Here is a 21,129-nt window from a genome sequence, read left to right on the forward strand (position 1 = left end):
TATTCAAAATTGGTCTCGATAATTAAGTAATTTCAAGAATAATGTAAATTAACCTATTTTTTAATAAGATAATATTATATAAGAAATTTTCGATCGATAAAGCCTAAAAATGTGAAAGGAAAAGATCACAAAACAACGTTATCTGATGAAAAATTGAAAACTTTATTGGTTTTGGTTTCCTAGGGAAGAATAAGTAAAAAATCGAATCATTAAATGTATCAGCCGGGTCGTATAGATCTTAGATCGTCAAGATTCTCTAATAGTTTTTAACATGAGAAAATTAAACGATGCAAAATATAATATTAAATTGATCATTTCCATATAGGTTTCTAATAGTTCTACAACCAAATACAGCTGGAACAAAGTAACATAATCAATTCTACGATTTGTTCGCAATCAAGACCAGCTTGCTTGGCTACGATGACCATATGTTTCAGACTGGGGTCATTATAGACAGCATCATAAAGTTTCTTGACTTCGGGAGAGTTCAAATGATTCATGAATTCTTTGAAGGCCGGAGACGTTTGGAGTTTTTGATTGTAAAGAGCCTTGATTTTGTCTATGGGAATTAATTTCTTAACATCTTCGAGGAGACCCTTGTATCCACCGGTGATACCGTATTCGGAAAAGTTCTTTGATGGTTCCAATGGAAAAATTCCAAAGCATTTGAGGATAAGGTTTACATAGTAATAAATGTCGACACCAGCTCTATATATGTAGTTCAACAGGTCGATAAACTCAGGCATGGCTATGAGTTTTCTAAACACTAATTTGAGCTCCCCGGACTTAACATATGCCAAACCTTGCTGTACTTCAGCATCTTCGGCGGCATATTCCAAAATAACCTTCTTGATTTTTTCGATTGGTATCAAATCTACGAACTCTTGTAGATCCTTTTTAAGTTCGCTATTTTCATAATTAGGTACTGCCCAGGCATTGGCCACAGCCAAAATGGCAACCAAAACTACTGCCAATTTCATCTATAGAATAAATAAGAGTATTCAATTGAAATTCACAATTCAAAATTTTGTTTTAATGGATAACAATATTTTCTTTCAAAATAATTTTTGGTAACTTAATGAACATATTTAAAGAAATCTATTTTAATAATTACAACGATAGATAGAATCTTATTCCATTCTTGTTAAATATAGTAATATACATATGTATATATATATATATATATATATATATATATAATATTTACATATATATATATATATATATAATATTTACATATATATATATATATATATATAATATTTACATATATATATATATATATATATATATATATATATATATATATATGTATATATGTATATATATATATGTATATGTATATATGTATATATATATATATATATATGTAATATATATATATGTATATATATATATTACATATATATATATATATATATATATATATATGTAAATATTATACTTACGATTGCCAATAAATGATAGAGGTTCTATCTTTTAGTAGCTTCTGCACTTTGACAAATCTGAATACATGGTGAGTGCAAAATGTCGTGGTTTATATATTCAAAATTGCCCTTGATATTTATATAATTTCAAGAATAATGTCGATTAATTTTTTTTTTCGATAAGATAAAGTTATATAAGAAATTTTCAATCGATAATGCCTAAAAATGTGAAAGGAAAAGATCATAAAACAATGTTATCTGATAAAAAATTGAAAACTTTATTGGTTTTGGTTTCCTAGGGAAGAATAAGTAAAAAATCGAATCATTAAATGTATCAGCCGGGTCGTATAGATTTTAGATCGTCAAGATTCTCTAATAGTTTTTAACATGAGAAAATTAAACGATGCAGAATATAATATTAAATTGATCATTTCCATATAGGTTTCTAATAGTTCTACAACGAAATACAGATGGGACAAATGTCGTGAACAAGTTGTTTGACTTTTTCGAGATCAAGACCAGCTTGCTTGGCTACGATGACCATATGTTTCAGACTAGGGTCATTAAAGACAGTATCATAAAGTTTCTTGAATTCGGGAGAGTTGAAACGTTTCACGAGTCCTTTGAAGGCCGGAGACGTTTGGAGTTTTTGATTGTAAAGAGCCTTGATTTTGTCTATGGGAATTAATTTCTTAACATCTTCGAGGAGACCCTTGTATCCACCGGTGATACCGTATTCGGAAAAGTTCTTTGATGGTTCCAATGGAAAAATTCCAAAGCATTTGAGGATAAGGTTTACATAGTAATAAATGTCGACACCAGCTCTATATATGTAGTTCAACAGGTCGATAAACTCAGGCATGGCTATGAGTTTTCTAAACACTAATTTGAGCTCCCCGGACTTAACATATGCCAAACCTTGCTGTACTTCAGCATCTTCGGCGGCATATTCCAAAATAACCTTCTTGATTTTTTCGATTGGTATCAAATCTACGAACTCTTGTAGATCCTTTTTAAGTTCGCTATTTTCATAATTAGGTACTGCCCAGGCATTGGCCACAGCCAAAATGGCAACCAAAACTACTGCCAATTTCATCTATAGAATAAATAAGAGTATTCAATTGAAATTCACAATTCAAAATTTTGTTTTAATGGATAACAATATTTTCTTTCAAAATAATTTTTGGTAACTTAATGAACATATTTAAAGAAATCTATTTTAATAATTACAACGATAGATAGAATCTTATTCCATTCTTGTTAAATATAGTAATATACATATGTATATATATATATATATATATATATATATATATATATATAATATTTACATATATATATATATATATATATATAATATTTACATATATATATATATATATATATATATAATATTTACATATATATATATATATATATATATATATATATATATGTAAATATTATACTTACGATTGCCAATAAATGATAGAGGTTCTATCTTTTAGTAGCTTCTGCACTTTGACAAATCTGAATACATGGTGAGTGCAAAATGTCGTGGTTTATATATTCAAAATTGCCCTTGATATTTATATAATTTCAAGAATAATGTCGATTAATTTTTTTTTTCGATAAGATAAAGTTATATAAGAAATTTTCAATCGATAATGCCTAAAAATGTGAAAGGAAAAGATCATAAAACAATGTTATCTGATAAAAAATTGAAAACTTTATTGGTTTTGGTTTCCTAGGGAAGAATAAGTAAAAAATCGAATCATTAAATGTATCAGCCGGGTCGTATAGATTTTAGATCGTCAAGATTCTCTAATAGTTTTTAACATGAGAAAATTAAACGATGCAGAATATAATATTAAATTGATCATTTCCATATAGGTTTCTAATAGTTCTACAACGAAATACAGATGGGACAAATGTCGTGAACAAGTTGTTTGACTTTTTCGAGATCAAGACCAGCTTGCTTGGCTACGATGACCATATGTTTCAGACTAGGGTCATTAAAGACAGTATCATAAAGTTTCTTGAATTCGGGAGAGTTGAAACGTTTCACGAGTTCTTTGAAGGCCGGAGACGTTTGGAGTTTTTGATTGTAAAGAGCCTTGATTTTGTCTATGGGAATTAATTTCTTAACATCTTCAATGAGACCTTTGTATCCACCGGTGATAGCGTATTCGGAAAAGCTTTTTGGTGGTTTCAATTCATCAACTCCAATGTATCTGAGGATACGGTTTACATAGTTGTAAATGTCGACACCAGATCTATATATGTAGTTCAACAGGTCGATATACTCAGGCATGGCATTGACTTTTCTAACCATTGATTTGAACTCCTCGGATTTCGCATACGCCAAACCTTGCATAACTTCAGCATCTTCGGCGGCATATTGCAAAATAACCTTCTTGATTTCTTTAACAGGTACCAAATCTACGAACTCTTGTAGATCCTTTTTAAGTTCGCTATTTTCATAATTAGGTACTGCCCAGGCATTGGCCACAGCCAAAGTGGCAACCAAAACTACTGCCAATTTCATCTATAGAATAAATAAGAGTATTCAATTGAAATTCACAATTCAAAATTTTGTTTTAATGGATAACAATATTTTCTTTCAAAATAATTTTTAGTAAGTTAATGAACATATTTAAAGAAATCTAATTTAATAATTACAACGATAGATAGAACCTTATTCCATTCTTGTTAAATATAGTAATATACATATATATATATATATATATATATATATATATATATTTATAATATTACAATTGTATGCTTTAAAAGTTTAAAAAAATATACCGAATGATATGGCTTAACAAAATTCTATTTGTTATAATGAGAAACAATTTATATAAAAATGTTATACTTACGATTGCCAATGAATGATTGAGGCTTTGTGTATTACTATGTTCTGCACCTCGTCAAATTCGAATACATTTTGTGCGCAAAATTCCGTGGCTTATATATTCAAAATTGGCCTTACGTAATTGCAAGAACAATGTGGATTAATCTAAAGATAAGATAAAGTTAAGGAATTATCGATCGATAATACCTGAAAATGTGAAAGGTAAAGATCATAAAACTATGTTATCTGATAAAAAATTGAATATTATATTGATCTTAATTTCTTGGGAAACAATAAGTAAAAAATAGAATCATTAGATATATTAACTGTTTCGTATCGATCTTAGATCATCAAGATTTTCTAATAGATTTTGGCATGAGAAAATTAAACGATGCAAGATATAATATCAAATTAATCCTTTCCATATAGATTATTAATAGTAGTAGAATTGAATACAGATTGAATAAATGGTGCGAATAAATTTTTTTATGCGTTCGAAATTAAGACCAGATTGCTTGACCCTGTTCACAATGTATTGCACACGGTGGTCATTGTAAACGGTATTATAAAGTTTCTTAAATTCGAGAGAAGTGAGATGATCCATAAGATCTTTGAAGGTTGGATAGGTTTAGAGTTTTTGATAGTAAAGAGCTTTGATATGATTGTCTTCGGGAATTCATTTCTTAACATCGATCGTCGTTGACAAGACGCTTGTATCCACCGACGATTCCGTACTCGAAAAAGCCTTGTGGTTGTATCAATCTAAGAATTTCCATGTAATCGTGATAATGGTTTAAAAGGTAGTAAATGTCGACACCAGTGCCGTATATGTAATTCAACAGGTAGATATAATCAGGTATGACATCGACTTCCTTAACTAATAATTTGAACTCATCGGACTTCACATTTATTAATTATAAATTAGAAATTTTCAATCGATAATATCTAAAAATATGAATTTTCAGATATTCTTATATTTAAGATTTCATTATGAAGATATGTTAAACCTTTCTTTTTTTTTATATATATATTCAAAATTAGTCTTTATATTTAAGTAATTTTAAAAATAATATGAATTAACTTATTCTTCGATAAGATAAAGTTATACGAGAAATTTTCGATCGATAATTTCGGTAAATGTAAAAGGAAAAGATCATAAAACTACGGTTATTTATTAAAAAATTGAATAATTTATTGGTTTTAGTTTCTTGCGGAACATTAAGTTACAAGTTGAATCAATCGGAGCCATGCTGTATCGATTTTGAATCGTCAAAATTCTTTAATAGATTTTAACATAAGAAAATTAAACGATACAAGATATAATATCAAATTAAGTCTTTCCATATACAGGTATTTAATAGTAATTATTCGGAACGGTGATGCCAAGAACGGTTTGAAGAAATTCTTTTATACGTTGGAGATCAAGACCAGCTTGCTTGGCCTTGTTTAGAATGTATTGGAAACGGGGGTTAGTATAGACGTTATTAACAACTTTCTGGAAATCGGGAGAAGAGAGATGTTCGATGAATTGTTTGAAGGCCGGAGAGGTTTGGAGTTTTTGATGGTAAAGAGCCTTGATTTTTTCTTTGGGAATGAGTGCCTTGACGTCTTCGATGAGACCTTTGTATCCACCGGTGATTCCATACTCGGAAAAGCTTTTTGGTGGTGTCAATTCAGGAAGTCCAAGATATTTGTGGAGACGATTTACAAGGTAATAAGAGTCGACACCAGCTTCATATATGCAATTCAATAGCTTAATATATTCAGGTATGGCCTCGATTTCTTGAACCAATGTTTTGAACTCTTCGGTCTTCGTATATGCCACACCTCTCTTTACTTCAGCATCTTCGGCGATATATTGCTTAACAAGCTCGGTCACTTTATCGACAGGAATCAAATCTACAAACTCTTGTAGATCCTTGTAAAGCTCACCTTTGCCAAGATTAGGTACTGTCCAGGCATTGGCCGTAGCCAAAATTGCAACAAGAGCTATTGCGAATTTCATCTACAAAGTAATCAAGAGTATTCAATTGAAATTCACAATTCAAAATTTTGTCTTGGTGGATAACAATATTTAAAGAAATCTGATTTAATAATTATATCGGTAGAAAGAATCTTATTCCATTCTATATTAAATAATATATATATATATATATATATATATATATATATATATATATTATACTTACGATTGCCAATAAATGATAGAGGTTCTATCTATTAGTAGCTTCTGCAGTTTGTCAAATTCGAATATATCGTAAGCGCAAAATGTCCTGGTTTATATATTCAAGATTGATCTTGATATTTAAGTAATTTCAAGAATAATGCGGATAAATTTTATTTTCGATAAGATAAAATTATATGAGTAATTTTCGATCGATAATTCCTATAAATGTGAAGGGAAAAGATCATAAAACAACATTATCTATTAAAAAATTGAATAACTTATTGGTTTTAGTTTCTTGGGAAATATTAAGTAACAAATCGAATTATTAGATCTATTTGGTGGGTTGTATCGATTTTGGATTGTTAAGATTCTCTGATAGATTTTAACATGAGAAAATTAAACGATACAAGATATAATATTAAATTAATCTTTTCTATATAGATTTTTAATAGTAGAAGAGTGGAAAGTCGATGCCAAGAATGACGTGGAAGAATTTTCTTACGCTTTCGAGATCAAAACCAGATTCCTTGGCCCTTTTAACTATGTATTGGAGTTGGGGATTAGTATATATGGTGTGAACGAGTTTTTTGAATTCGGATGATTTGAAATGATCGATGAGTTCTTTGAAGAATGGAGAGGTTTGAAGTTTTTGATAGTAAAGAGCCTTAATTTTGTCTTCAGGCATGAATTTCTTGACATCCTCGATGAGACCCTTGTATCCACCAGTGATACCGTACTCGGAAAAGCCTTGTGGTGGTATCAATTTAGGAATTTCCATGTAATCGTGGAGAAGGTTTACAAGATAGTAAATGTCGACACCAGCGTCATATATATAGTTCAACAGGTTGATATAATCAGGCATGGCATCGACTTGTTTAACCAATGATTTGAACTCATTGGACTTCACATATGTCAAGCCTCTTTGTATTTCAGCATCTTCAGCGGCATACTGCAAAAGAAGCTTCTGGATTTTTTCGTCGGGGATCAAATCTACGAACTCTTGTAGATCCTTGTAAAGCTCACCTTTGCCAAGATTAGGTACTGTCCAGGCATTGGCCATAGCCAAAATTGCAATCAGAGCTACTGCAAATTTCATCTGTAGAATAAATAAGACTATTTAATTCTGTAGAATAAATTAATATATTTAATATGCAATTCCAAATTTTATCTTTATCGATAACAATATTTTCTTTGAAAATAATTTTGGTAATTTGATTTGAATATATTTAGAGAAAAGTGATTTAATAATTACATTAATAGAAGGAATTTTATTCTATTCTTGTTACATAATATGTATGAATATATTATATATATTTTATACATTATTATTATATATATACTATACATATTTATACAAATTATTCTATACAAATTATTAAACAAGACGAGCGTAATAATTATTTATAATAATACTATTCAATTTCGTATTGTAAAATTGATTACTTACTGTGATAAAAATATCTGATCTACTTTGTAAAATTTACAAAATAGTTTGACAAGAATTCTAACGAGTTTATATACTCACTAAAACGTATTTCAATTATTTCATTATCCAATCAGATAAGATTGATTACCCAGATAACCGATGAATTTCATTCTGGATATCGAAAAACAGATACACATACTCATCGATAAATTTGAAAAATAGAGTATAACACATATAAGATATGCACGTGTGTATATATTTTATGCCTATACGTATATGTATTATAATCATGATTTCATCAAATTAAATATTGAACGTGATTGATGAGAAAAGATGGTCAATATTCTTAAGATTATAAAATTAATTATAAAATTATTAAATTTTGTAATCTCACTCTTTCTCTCTGTCTCTCTCTCTCTCTCTCTCTCTCTCTCTCTTTATCTCTTTCTTTGTCTCTCTGTCTCTCTCTCTCTCTCTCTCTCTCTTTATCTCTTTCTTTGTTTCTCTGTCTCTCTCTCTCTCTCTCTCTCTCTCTCTCTCTCTATCTATCTATCTATCTATCTATCTATCTATCTATCTTTCTATTTATCTCCTATTTCAATAGAACAGGTGTATAAATCGGCCTTATCTAATACGAATTATTATCATCTAATTTTTATAATGAATCATATCTATCTTCTTTCGCATTATTATAAGGATTTAACGATATTCAATAATATGTTACAAACTGTATAAGAAGACAAAAATCAATTGATTATATAAACTTTAATAATCCTACAAACTGTAACTACAGATATATTTTTAATTTATTGAAATGTTTTAACAATAATAAACGATACAACATAAAAGATTTTGGGCGTGGGATAAGTGTGATGAGAGGATCGAGAAAACTTTATATATACTTAATGATCATAATTACGCGGTAATTGTGAAAGACCATAAATCTAATATACGTCGAAAGATTTTAATTGTCCATTAATGTTTAAAAAATTAAATGAAAAATAAAGATGGAAGAAGAGTAAAGGAAAGAGTGAGAGAGATTTGAAACATATGTGAATATATTATAATAGGACATTGACTAGGGTATGTTGGAAGTAGGAGGGTCATGCGTTTACAAATTCCGAAGAATTTTGTTAATGCATAAGAAAGTTTCACTCGTTTGGTTGCGAAAAAGGAAAAAAGAAAAGAGAGAGAAAATACATGGAATAGAAAGAGGCGACGAAGTAGGAAGGAGGTTTGTGGGCGATAAGGGAATAGGAGAGAGGAAAGGGAAGGGTAAGAAGAAGAAGAAAGCAAAACGGCAGCACGTGTTGCGAATAGTCACGACTCCTTCGTAGTGGTCTTTCGATAAATAAGAAAGAAGCGATGTTCGCGCAGGTGGCGCTAACTTTTAAAAGGAAAGTAAGGGATGCCTCGTAGCCACCGGTTTCTCGCACTGCCAATCGAAAGAGTTTCGCAATGCTGTTGGAACAGCTGGAGACGAAGGAGATATAAAGATAGAAAGGGAGAGAGAGAGAGAGAGAGAGAGAGAGAGAGAGAGAGAGAAGTGGAGAGAAGGCAAAGAAAGAAGTAGAAAGAGAAAGAGAGATAGGAAGAGAGAGAGAGAGAGAGAGATACTAACACCGTTTCTCTAATTAAAGTTGTTACAATTTAATAAGCCTCGGAACTTACCATCATCGTTCCCTCGTAATGGGAAAATCAAGGGTAGAAAAAGAGGGAGACCGTGAGAAAAAGTTAGAAGAAATGAAGATAGAAAGGGGGAAAAGGCTTAGCTGAAAGTAAAAGAGGCGACATTTCATTGCGTAAGCGGAAGGATCGTCTTGGTCGATCTCTTAACTTTTCCACTCAATGTAAAGCTCTGCTAGTTCTTTGGATCCTCCGTTACTTCCTTCTCTCGTCTCGCTTTTAAGACGGGTGGTGACGTGAGGTATGGTGAGGTGAAGTGAGGGGAGGTGAAGTTGAAGAGATAGAGGCAACGTCCTGCGTGAAGTAACGTACTTACTTTCGTCAAAGATTTAACGCAATTTCATGGTAGCTACACTATCATCCCTTTCGTCATTTCGTTTTCTCTCATTAGTTTCGTTACTATAACGTCGAAAGACAAATTGGACAGAGTTTTATGAATTTTTAATTTCTTCTTTCGTTTTTACTTCATTTATTTATTTATTTATTTGTTTGTTTATTTACTTCTCCTCCTTCTTCGTTATCTATTCTAAGGCTCGCATTATTTCGGAAATAAGTTGATTCGATATATAGAATGCATCGAGATTCACGGTTCGAACTTAACGAAAACTGCCCAAGAGGAGGTTCGTGATATCGGCGTTATAATCATTTCTGGAAAAGCCGGAAGGATTCCTGTTGGAAAGTTTGACTCCGCGGCAAGACTTTAAGCGCGAGTAGTATCAAGTTATTTTCTCTTGCCGGCCAGGCAAACTTTTCTAGGATATTATGGCCGCACGTGGCGGTAACAGCCTGACGTGCCGGTCCCATCGTTACCGATATAACGACCTCGAGGATTTTCGCGAAGAAAAAAGGGGGAGGAACCAGCTAAGAAACTCTGTTCGTATGTACGTGAACGTGAATGGGATCTCAAAATGAAATCGTCGAATCTTCAAATATGATTTTCCTTCTTTTAGAATTCGACCCTTTTATTTTATCATTTTCGAATTTTCTCAAATTTCTGTCGATATTGATACAATTATTATTCCTTCAAAATTCCTTCATTTACGTCCCGATCTTTTCTTTCTTTCATAGATCAATTATCAGTATACTTTTTTTTTCCCCCACCGAGTATGACATCATAACTAAAACAAAGTTGAATTGTATTTTACAAGGAAAAATCCCAAACGCAAAGAGAAAGAGAGAGAGAGAGAGAGAGAGAGAGATTTTACATTATTAATATTTTATTCGTAGAATATCTAATGTTTAGTTAGATTAATTTAGATTTTTTATCGATTTTTTGTCGATAATTTTAAATTTAATCTCCGACAGTTCTATTAATTTAAAAAGAAGTACATAAAAAAAATTTTTATTTTTTTATTTTTTTCATTTATTAAGAATCATCGCTACAAATTAATTTCCCGAGGAAAAATTTAATTTTCTTTTTACAAAAATATCTTACCTTTCTTTACAATTTCTCTTTGATTTTTTTCTTCCCATTTGCATGCTGTCCTTTCATTTCAATTAACGATTGTTCTTGATAGAAAAAAAGAAAAGAAAAGACAAAGAAAAAACTTTATAAACGATAAGAATTTGTGATATAATCGAAATAATCGTAAGAAACAGAAATCAGATAAAATAAAATAGATTCGTGCTTTAAAATTGACAATGATATATATCAGGAAAAAAAAGAAAAAAAAAAATTGATTCGTATAAAATGTTTGTTATTAAATCTTATCGAATATCTTAAATTTACGTATGTATCCAATCGTTGAGAACAAAACTTATCAAAGTGCATTTAAATACTTGAACTTTGAATCGTAAAAGACATTTAATGTAAAAATTATTCTATTACGTGTTATACGCACAAATATTATATTTATTTTTATGTTTGACGTATCTCAAAGTTTAGCTGAAAAATTTTCAAAGTTTAACCAAAAGTTTATAAAGAAGCGAAAAGGAAATTGTATCAATGGTTACCTTAGGTCTAAGGAAGTCGTAGAAATGGTTGCCTGCAACAAATCCTTCGCGAGTAATCGAGGTCGTGCCTTGGCTAAGTTTTACTCTCGAACACTTAACTCCATTGCGATTGGATTCTTCTTCGGCGGCGAGCCTTTAACCTACCTCTCTACCTCCATTTCCGCTTCTTGGCCTCTTTTCTCGATTTATTTCCTTTATATATATATATTTATTTTCTTCTTTTCCTAGACCTTTTCTTCTTTCGATCCAATATTTCTTCCTTTCTTTTCTTTTTCTTTTGTTTTTTTTTTTTTTCCTAACATTTTCTATCACAAAAGAAGAACGATCAAACACATCGGTATTATACGTTTTTAATGTAAAATCGAAAGAAAGAAATAAATAATACGAAGCTCGTGATTTTTATCAAAATACATGGTATAATAACAATAATAATAATAAAAAAAAAAAAATCACATATTGTTAGAAAATTATTGATCTTTTAGAAACTCCATTAAATTTTATTCATTTTTAAACGACTTCGTCGTCGAAATTGTTGATCTTGTCGAGCAAAATTTGGAAAAACAAAATCGATCGATATAGATAAAAAAACGATTGTTATTGAGATACTCGATAATAGATAAAAAATCGATATGATTATATTTTGATTCATTTTATTTTTAATATGATGACCTACGTAATCTCTAATAGCTGTTCTATTATCTTATAAAGATCTAAAAAAAAAAAAAAAATAAAAAATATCAAGTTGATAAGCATCGATTGTTTCTGACTTTAAGAAAAATAATAGGAAGAAAATTCTAAAGGGTGGTTGGCTAAGCCTTACTACTCTTCACTAGGCTAACCGGCTGCCCGTGAATGTTCGCAAGGGGTTCGCTTGTATTTCAATGTCGTGGCATCCGGTTGGGGCGACGAGTGATGTGGTCTGCTACCCTCGTACATCCGGCCGTCGCCAAACACTATGCGTGTACCCTCTTGCCCTCCCTTCAACTTCTCACCCTGTTTGCACTGCTTCGACTTTCCTCGCTGACGTTATACTGCACGAACCCTCACTGTCATAGGATGACTAGTTAATGCTGGTCTCTCTCTCTCTCTCTCTCTGTCTCTTTCTTTTTCTCTTTCATTCTTTTACGTACTCTTCTTCTCTTATTTCCTTTAAACATCCCGCAAACCACGAATGCTGAAATACTCTTCCGTAAAAATGACCTATGACTCTATCGAACTGAACTATCCCTCCTACTCAAAACGAAAAGGTAACTTGATTTTTATAAATCAATTAAATAAAATCCCTTAGATGATGGATACTTCATTTTTTAAACAATGTTATTATTAAATTGTAAGCTAATTAATCATTGTTAAATATTATATAAATATTATATATATATATATATATATATATATATATAGATACACAATACATATGTAATGTAATGTTAATGATTGTGTAAAGATATGTAATATATAACAGACAACTGTATAATATATAATAAATAAAAATTGTAAAAATAAAAATTATGTGAAATTAATCGTAAAAAATTTTTTTTTATATATTATATAGACAAGAATTATAGGAAAAAATTTTGATACTATATAATTATAAGAGTTTTGTTTTTCAAGAAATTTTATTGATTTTCCTTTTATTTTCACATTATATTATATACGATATGTATGAAAAATAATCATCTACTAATAATATTGATAATATTTAAAGGGTATGTTTACATGTACAGATATCAATATTTCATAAATATCAAACGTACATACCAAATGAGTTATAATAATTAAATGTAATAATATTTCAATGTAATAAATGGAATAATGAAACAAAATACTGTATTGAATTCGAATCTGATACGAGTGAAAGATGTATCGAATATTAAAAAAAATTTACATTGAAATATTTGTCTATCTCGTACGTGTGATCATTATCATTTGATTTATTAGATTTAACGATGGCAAAACTTTTTATTGTGATTTCGAGAATATCGAAAAAAAATAAATTATTTATAAATTTATATTAAAAAATGGATGCTTTTAATATATGTATGTATACATACGTCCGAAATCATTCGAATCTCGTTTAATGTCACATTATTGTCGGAAATAGAATAGAATTTTACTAGGATAAAATATGAATTATACATATGTATATACCATTGAAACAATATATAGGTACATATGTTTGTTATTCTGATCGTTTGATGAATAGAACATTATAATTTTGTATTTACAGTAATAATTCGAATAATTCGAATTGCGCGTAAGAGAAACACGATATTATTCCTTTGTGCGCATTTCTATTAATACGATATTAATATTATATTCAATTAAAAGGGACATTACCATTTTGAGTTTGAAATTGTTTTGATCGATTAATCGATCACTTTGAAAAATAACTTTTTGAATTAAGAAACACAGTGTGATAATACAGCGACATACTTGGCCCTTCGATCAAATTATATCTATATATTATTGATATACTTTTGCATTGTTTAGGTTTATCTATACGACAGGTCCTTCCTCCCTTCATCCTCTACTCATCCCACCCCATGCCTACCCCTTCCTCTCCCCTACCCCCCACCCCAACCCACCCTACCCCGCTCCGATAACGAGCAAACTTTCGACCACGGCCACTCGAGCAAAGTAATTATGCTCGTATTCCACGTCGAGTTACATTAATTAACGTCGCGGTAGCAGGACCGTACCCGTAACTCTCGCGAGTTATACGAGGATCCTCGAAAAGGCCCTTTGTAAGGGTGACACGCGTGTTTATATTGATGACGAGTAATGCAGGACGCATAGTTACAGTGTACCACGATCCACCTCACTCTCTCTCTCTCTCTCTCTCTCTCTCTATCTCTCTCTGGATATCAAATGCAACCTCATGTTTGTATTTTATTATAATGGACTATAAAGTTACTGAAAGCTAATAAACATAGTCACATCCCTTTATTCTCATACTCATTTGAAATTTACCGATAGTAAATAAACTTTATAAAGAATTAAATAATGAACAAAATCAATGCTGTCAAGTGTTAAGAAAAAGTCAAAAAAAGAAATATAGAGGGAGAAAAGAAAATTGATCGTTATTATCTCTCGTTAATTACTTGAATGAATGATGTAAGAAAATGATCGAGGATCGTTCTAATACTTCTCGATTTTTACTTAAAAATTTATATATATATATATATATATATTTTTTTTTTTTTACTTAAGATACTATTTTATTTATGAGCTTATTCGATATCATACCAGTTATGTTAATTAATTTATGGCGAATTAATTTATCGCAAAATAATTTTAAGGAATGGAATTTACGTACTTCGAAAGAATAAATTTACGTAGATCGAAAGTATAAATTCTTTATAAATTTTATATATTTCTTTGACAGAGAGATATTGTTTATTTTGTAGTTAGATCTTTCATATATCATTTTATATTTTATAACACATTTGAAAGTTCATTCAATAAGATTTCAAATGATAAGAAACGTATCTCGAGTAAGATGTTCGAAAGATCGTTCAAGAAGGTGTTCGAACAGTGTACCTAAGTCTCCTGGGTCACCCATGAAATCACATTTTACCTCGATACATTCGCCTTTGCAGGAGCAATTTTCTCGAGAGCAAACAAGCCAACCTACTCGCATGCATTAAACTTTGAACGTTCGCGTAAGAAAGCACCCCGTTGACCTTAGTATATAGTAAGTTTAGAAGGTCCTCTGACGATATCAAAAACGAAATGAAATTTCTATTGATCACGTCTATAGTTTTTATTTAATTATTTTTTCATAAATATAAGGATACATTTTTCTTGGTTAAAACCGAAACGATTTTACAAACGAAATTGATTAACTAATAAAATATTTTTACTATTTTTGTATATTTATAATTTCATATATATTTTCTAAATTTATTATCAGTAGTAAAATAAATTAATATATTCAAAATGTTCATCGTTGATATCCCTTTTTTTCGCAAATACATACTAACAAAAAAAAAAAAAACAAATACTTTTTTCTCTTTCACTTTTTAATATCTAACATAAGTTTTGAAGTTTTTCCAATAAAATTATCAACGAAATGAGATATCTATATTTTTCAGAACTATCGTCGTGAATTTATTTTCAAGAATATCCTTATATATAATGTTTGTTAAAATCCTTCGTGAACGAGTGAAATATAATCATTTATCAAAAAATTGATTGATGTTCTATTTTGAAAATATCAGTATTTTGTGTTACTGATTGAAAATAAATATAGAAAATGTCCACTACTATTTCTATTTCTTCCTTTCTTATTCGAAAAGCTATTCTTTGATAATGAAATATATTTCCTCTCTCTCTCTCTCTCTCTCTCTCTCTCTCTCTCTCTTATACTTGAATTTCATAGATTTTCTTGCATTTTCATGGGATTATATGGTATAGCCGACACATACGAAATTACCATTGTCGGTCATAATTCTTGTTCTTTCGACCAATAACCGCATAGGTACCTTTCGAAGTACCCACAGAAAGGGCTAGGAGAAAGAACCCTTTTACCGCTAGGGCATTGTTTCGTGTGGCGCAGTTTATCCGCATGGTACCACATGTTATTGTTGTGTACTTTGACCGTTCACTCCTATCTCTCGATATAATAACCAGCGTCGACAATGCTTTAATCCGTCGACTGGAGAAAGGAGAGGTGTTGGTGTGAGATGGGGAAGAGTGGAGAAGAGTGGGGAGTTGGGAGTAGGGAGGTGAAGAGAAGGTGGCCACGAGAAAAGGGAGAAGGTGCCAAAGAAGGGCTGAGTAGTTGGTACAAAAGGAGCAAGCTATGGAAGTAAGCTGATTAGGAAACCACCCTCTCTCTCTCTCTCTCTCTCTCACACTCTCACTCTCACTCTCTCTCTCTCTCTTTCTCTCGTAGCATATCCTCTTTCTAGATCTCGAATATCCGCGTTCCCCATAAAGCCGGTCTCGCCGCAGCTACCGTCGACGACAACGATACATCACGGCATTATAAATAACTGTCCGCTATTTCCGCCATGCCGAGAATAAAGTAATTTATAAAGACAGCTGGAACTTCTTGGTAGTAGATACATTTTACGAAGAGAGGAAGAGAACGAAAAAAAAAATTAAAAAATAATGCAGAAAAAGAACTAAAAGAAGAAAAAGAAGAAAAAGAAGAAGTAGTAGTAGTAGTAGTAGTAATAGTAATAGTAATAGTAGTAGTAGTAGTAGTAGTAGTAGTAGTAATAGTAGTAGTAGTAGTAGTAGTAGTAGTAGTAGTAGTAGTAGTAGTAGTCAACTCGATGCTTTCATCTATCTCTCTTTCCTTTCTTCAAAACGGATTCCCGAGCATGATGTGCGATTTTACACCGGCTGCATTTCTAATGCAGAGCTACTACCTACCTTTCATCGCAATGTCAGAAACTACGTGGCGAGATTTTCTGCGAGTATTCGAATCCTTACTACTCAGTGGAAGAAACACTTCAACGTGGATGAAAAAGGATTAAGCGTTATTTTCTGAATGACGTTCTAAATGTGCCCAAAGTTTCCTTCTATTTGTGAGGATCGATTTAGCATACTACTGAAAATAATTGAATTAGGTATGCGTGACGTTTAAATTTCGCCGATTATAAAAATATAATTTAAGGTTTATAAATATATAAGTCACAGATAAGTCGTCTTTATTTCTATTTTTCATTTTTTTTTTTTATTTTTTTTTATTTATTCATTTTTTGTTTTTCTTTTTTATTTAATTTTTATACGATTCTAATTATAATTTTTTAAGATACGTATATGTATAACAATTTAATATTTTGCAGACACTATAAAAATATATTTACATTATTATATCATATTGTATTTTTCTTTTTTGTTCTCTCTTTTTTTTTTCTTCTTCTTCATTAAGAATTATCATACTATTATATTGTCAAGTACGAAAGGAAATTTTTTTTTATTCGAACGAGAGTCACATCAGAAACAATATAATACATTTTTTTAAAACGGATCGTTCCAAAAACTTGAAAGTTTGAAACTATACAGTAATCTCCATCTTTACATGCTGAGAAGTAGAATAATTGCGCGCAATGAAATTTACGCGTTTCAGGAGTGCGCTAGCTTTTTAAATTCATTTTTAAACGATAAGTATCGCACGTGATAAGGGTAACGACAAGGATGACAACTTAGCTCTTTGCGTTAAATATTCGAGATAAAAAGAAAGAAAAAAAAAAGGAAATCTGTCTCGATCAAATCGACTCGTATACATACAAACATACATATACATAGGAACATTATTTTTTTACCCATGATGTCTTCGAAAATGACCGATAAGATGAAATCGCGACGAAAGATCAAGGAATACATCGTTTGCGTTCGAAGTTGAAGAGGTTCGGACCAATCGCGAAGCCATTACACGAGCCCTCACCCTTGCCACGAGGGACGTGCAAACGAGGTACTTACTTCGAATTCAAACCCGTCGGGAACGTCCAATTTAAAAGTTTCCAGACACTCGAAACGGCCTCGAACTGCAGATATGCCCTTGCCATGGCCTCTTTCTCATTTCTCTAACAAATACATCGACGCCGATACGACTAGAAGAGCTAACCGATGTATTATAATTTTTTTTAGAAATGTTTCGATCGAAGATTATAAATAGATATTAAAATATTATATTTTAATATCTATGTATGTTCAATTAACATATACGAATTGAATCGAAAATTTATTCGGCTTATTACAAATACATATTATCTACATTAAAATAATAAGATAGTACTCACATTACCTTCTCGCTTTTGTGTTTCCTTCGCTCCCACCCATCCCCTTCCAATCGTCTATCCTTCCCACTCTCTCTTCTCATCGATCCATTCGCTTAGATCGATTCTATGAAATCGTATGAACGAAAATGGATGATTTCATTTATCGCTTTAGCGATAAGTGAAAGTACGAATGTTTTAATCGGACGCGTATCGCGTATCGATCCAAATTATTATATTTAGTTATATTATCGTCATTAATGACGATCGATATTTTTTCTTTCTTTTTTTTTTTTTTTTGTTTTTTCTTTTATGCAAGAAATTTTAATGATTTATAAACGAAACGATATTTGAATATTTAACATGCGATATTATGAACATTTCGTACAAAATATCAAATATCGAGTAACCAATGATAATTTAATGTTCTCGTCAGTATCGCATTAAATTTTTTTAAACTAAAATTCTCTATACACACATATCGTCTGTAATGTGCATATTCAAAATGTATTCTCATACGTGTAACGTCGAGAATATTATTAAAAATCTATCTAATTCTATCTTTTCGATTCGATGCATCCCTTGTATATTTTTATTCTCTCGTCGTTCCTTTTTTTTTTTTGTTCCATCCCGTCTTTTTTTTTTCTTTCTCGTTTTTTATTCTTTTTCCTTTTTCGAGAAATACTACGTCGATATCCGTAGGATCCGTTACGAGAAAAGAAGGAGTAAATCGCAAAGTTTTTTCTCCTTTTTCTTTTACTTTTTTATTTTCTTTTTTTCTTTTTCTCTGCTCTATACTGAAAGTGCGTTTAGCTATGACAGTTATGGCCCGACATTTCTCTCCGACACTCGATGTTTCCAACATAAACAGTTAATACGCTCTTTACAAGCAGCTTTAGCGGCAATAAAACGTCGCCATTACGTTCATATTACATATAGTATATATATATATATATATATATATATATATATATATGTATAATATTAATATATAATACAAAGAAGAAATGGAAGAGAAAAACATTAAGGAAGGTTAAAGAAAATAAGAGTAAAGGGAAAGGTTGGTACGACGAAACATTATGCTCGACAATCGTAGACAATCTTACTAAAGGAACCTTATCATCTGTTAATGTTCATAGTAAAACTACCAATAGCCTTTCTGTGAGCTATGATGAAATAACACAATAGAATTCGAAGAATCGATAGATAATTTTTGTCAATCGTATCTAATCTCTCTCTATTCGTCGTATCTATCTAATCTGTCTAAGTTCTTCCATTTAAATAATAAATGATATTAAAATTAATAAGCACGGATATTATGTTATTACAAATTATATCGTGTTATACGATATTTATAATATCGTATATATTGAAAATTGTATTTTATCGACACGTATCGTCGAAAGAATTCGAGGTTAAATCAAATTCGTTTTACTCGTTTTTACGTTTCGAAGGAAGGTAGTACAGCGAGCGAGTAGAGCGAGTACGGTAAATCAGTCGAAAGTTTTCCTCGCGGTTTAAAGAAAAGAAAAGAAAAGAAAAGAAAAGAAAAGAAAAGAAAAGAAAAGAAAAGAAAAAGGAAAGAGGAAAAGAGAGTCGGTCCTGTGAGTTACGTTTCCAACGGAGCTAATTGAGAACAGTTTTCTTTTCTTATTTTTTCTTCTTTCCCCTTTCCTCTCCGTCGAAATTTTTAGCAGGATCGTCCTGAGATCCCATAGATTCGTGGTACTTCGTTCAAAAAGATCCACGTACTTACGTGCGAGGAAATAACACGAGAAATACTCCGAGAGATATTTAACGCCACGTAAATTCACGAGGACTGACTAAGTTACGAATGATGTATGACGATTTTTCTGTTTATGTCTTCTTCCTTTTTTTTTCTTCTTTTTTCTTTTTCTTATTTTTCTTCTTCTTCTTCTTCTTCTTCTTCTTCTTCTTCTTACTTTCTCTCTCCTTTTCCTTCTTCGCCTCCCCCTTTTATTTCTTTTTCCAATCCCTTTCACCCTTCCTTTACTTTCTCAGCCACGTCCAGAAGAGAAACGAGCTCGCTTCGTGCAATTATAAAAAGTTACCGCGTATTTCTTGCCTAATATATATTCGACGTCTCGGAGAACTCCACCCCGTCCCTCCCCTCTCCCCCGTATCTCGCCATTCACCTCTAGGCGACCCTCTGAAAGCCATAATGCATCATAATGAACCGTTCTGGGGAGGTCTTTCTTAAATTCGAAGAAACGTGACCTAAAGTACCGTTCAATGCAGAGACGCAATCGTTCTTTTCTTATTTTTTTTTTTTTCTATTATTTTTTTTCTTTTTCTTTTTTTCTCCTTTTTCTCAAGTCGAAAAGTACCAATTCGGATTCAAGGAATTGGTAATTATCGCGATAAGGAGAAACGAAATGGTATTCTTCTTAGATTAAAATGTAAAAACCACCGTGTTCGTTTTTAAATATATTATCGATTTGATCGATAACGAGAATATATTTGCATTGATTACATTTCATTTATAAATTCAAAGATATATACATTTAATGTATTATGTTACATAGTTATATCAATCAAGTATTTCATCACGAAATATTTGTATAATTATCTCAAATAGTTTTATAGATAATCGTTTGATACATAAATTTCGTTGTATCAATGGCTTATAGGGGAATACCCACAATCATGGTTAAAGAAAGAAAAAAAAAAGAAAAAAAAGTATCAAAAAACGAGAAGCGTCAAATATTATAATTTTTATACTTTTTTGGATACATATTACTTGCGATACTAATTGGTCTCTCTCTCTCTCTTTTATATATATATATATATGATAACATATTTATAATTCCATGTGATCTCACATAATCGTGACATTTCAAATGTAAAATAAAAGCAATCCATTCTCAAATTATAGATCAAAT

General features: G+C 30.9%; 5 protein-coding genes across 10 annotated transcripts in view; all 5 read right to left on the bottom strand.

Moving 5' to 3' along the window:
- Positions 1-286: 286 nt before the first annotated feature.
- LOC146872280 (protein G12-like) lies at positions 287-1,499 on the bottom strand. The gene is made up of 2 exons (XM_085663634.1): positions 1,449-1,499; positions 287-980 (listed from the first exon to the last, which is right to left on the bottom strand). The coding sequence occupies exon 2, from the start codon at positions 978-980 to the stop codon at positions 339-341; it is 642 nt and encodes a 213-aa protein (XP_085519760.1). The 5' UTR covers positions 1,449-1,499; the 3' UTR covers positions 287-338.
- Positions 1,500-1,723: 224 nt separating this feature from the next.
- Positions 1,724-2,930, bottom strand: LOC146872281 (protein G12-like). The gene is made up of 2 exons (XM_085663663.1): positions 2,880-2,930; positions 1,724-2,523 (listed from the first exon to the last, which is right to left on the bottom strand). Exon 2 carries the CDS (start codon positions 2,521-2,523, stop codon positions 1,882-1,884), a length of 642 nt encoding a protein of 213 aa, XP_085519789.1. The 5' UTR covers positions 2,880-2,930; the 3' UTR covers positions 1,724-1,881.
- Positions 2,931-3,148: 218 nt separating this feature from the next.
- On the bottom strand, positions 3,149-4,348 carry LOC146872282 (protein G12-like). Its single transcript, XM_085663633.1, has 2 exons — positions 4,289-4,348; positions 3,149-3,954 (listed from the first exon to the last, which is right to left on the bottom strand). The coding sequence occupies exon 2, from the start codon at positions 3,952-3,954 to the stop codon at positions 3,313-3,315; it is 642 nt and encodes a 213-aa protein (XP_085519759.1). The 5' UTR covers positions 4,289-4,348; the 3' UTR covers positions 3,149-3,312.
- A 1,118-nt stretch (positions 4,349-5,466) lies between these two features.
- Positions 5,467-6,573, bottom strand: LOC146872283 (protein G12-like). The gene is made up of 2 exons (XM_085663678.1): positions 6,453-6,573; positions 5,467-6,268 (listed from the first exon to the last, which is right to left on the bottom strand). Exon 2 carries the CDS (start codon positions 6,266-6,268, stop codon positions 5,618-5,620), a length of 651 nt encoding a protein of 216 aa, XP_085519804.1. The 5' UTR covers positions 6,453-6,573; the 3' UTR covers positions 5,467-5,617.
- The window catches only part of LOC118444450 (protein G12-like), a 28,041-nt gene continuing 13,427 nt past the window's right edge, over positions 6,516-21,129 (bottom strand). The window contains exons 1-4 of one of the 6 annotated variants that reach the window (XM_085663677.1): positions 7,878-7,892; positions 7,454-7,526; positions 6,933-7,379; positions 6,516-6,649 (exon numbers count right to left, since the gene is read on the bottom strand). In XM_085663677.1, the coding sequence (XP_085519803.1) occupies positions 6,569-6,649; positions 6,933-7,379; positions 7,454-7,483 (558 nt within the window). In that variant the 5' untranslated portion in view covers positions 7,484-7,526; positions 7,878-7,892 and the 3' untranslated portion in view covers positions 6,516-6,568. Of the gene's footprint in view, positions 6,650-6,932; positions 7,527-7,877; positions 7,893-21,129 lie in introns of those variants that run through there. The other 5 variants (XM_085663675.1, XM_085663676.1, XM_085663674.1 and 2 more) reach the window with 5 other exon arrangements.

This window comes from Vespa mandarinia, chromosome 23 (genome assembly GCF_050613455.1).
Source record: "Vespa mandarinia isolate Hongniang chromosome 23, ASM5061345v1, whole genome shotgun sequence".
NCBI lineage: Eukaryota > Metazoa > Arthropoda > Insecta > Hymenoptera > Vespidae > Vespa > Vespa mandarinia.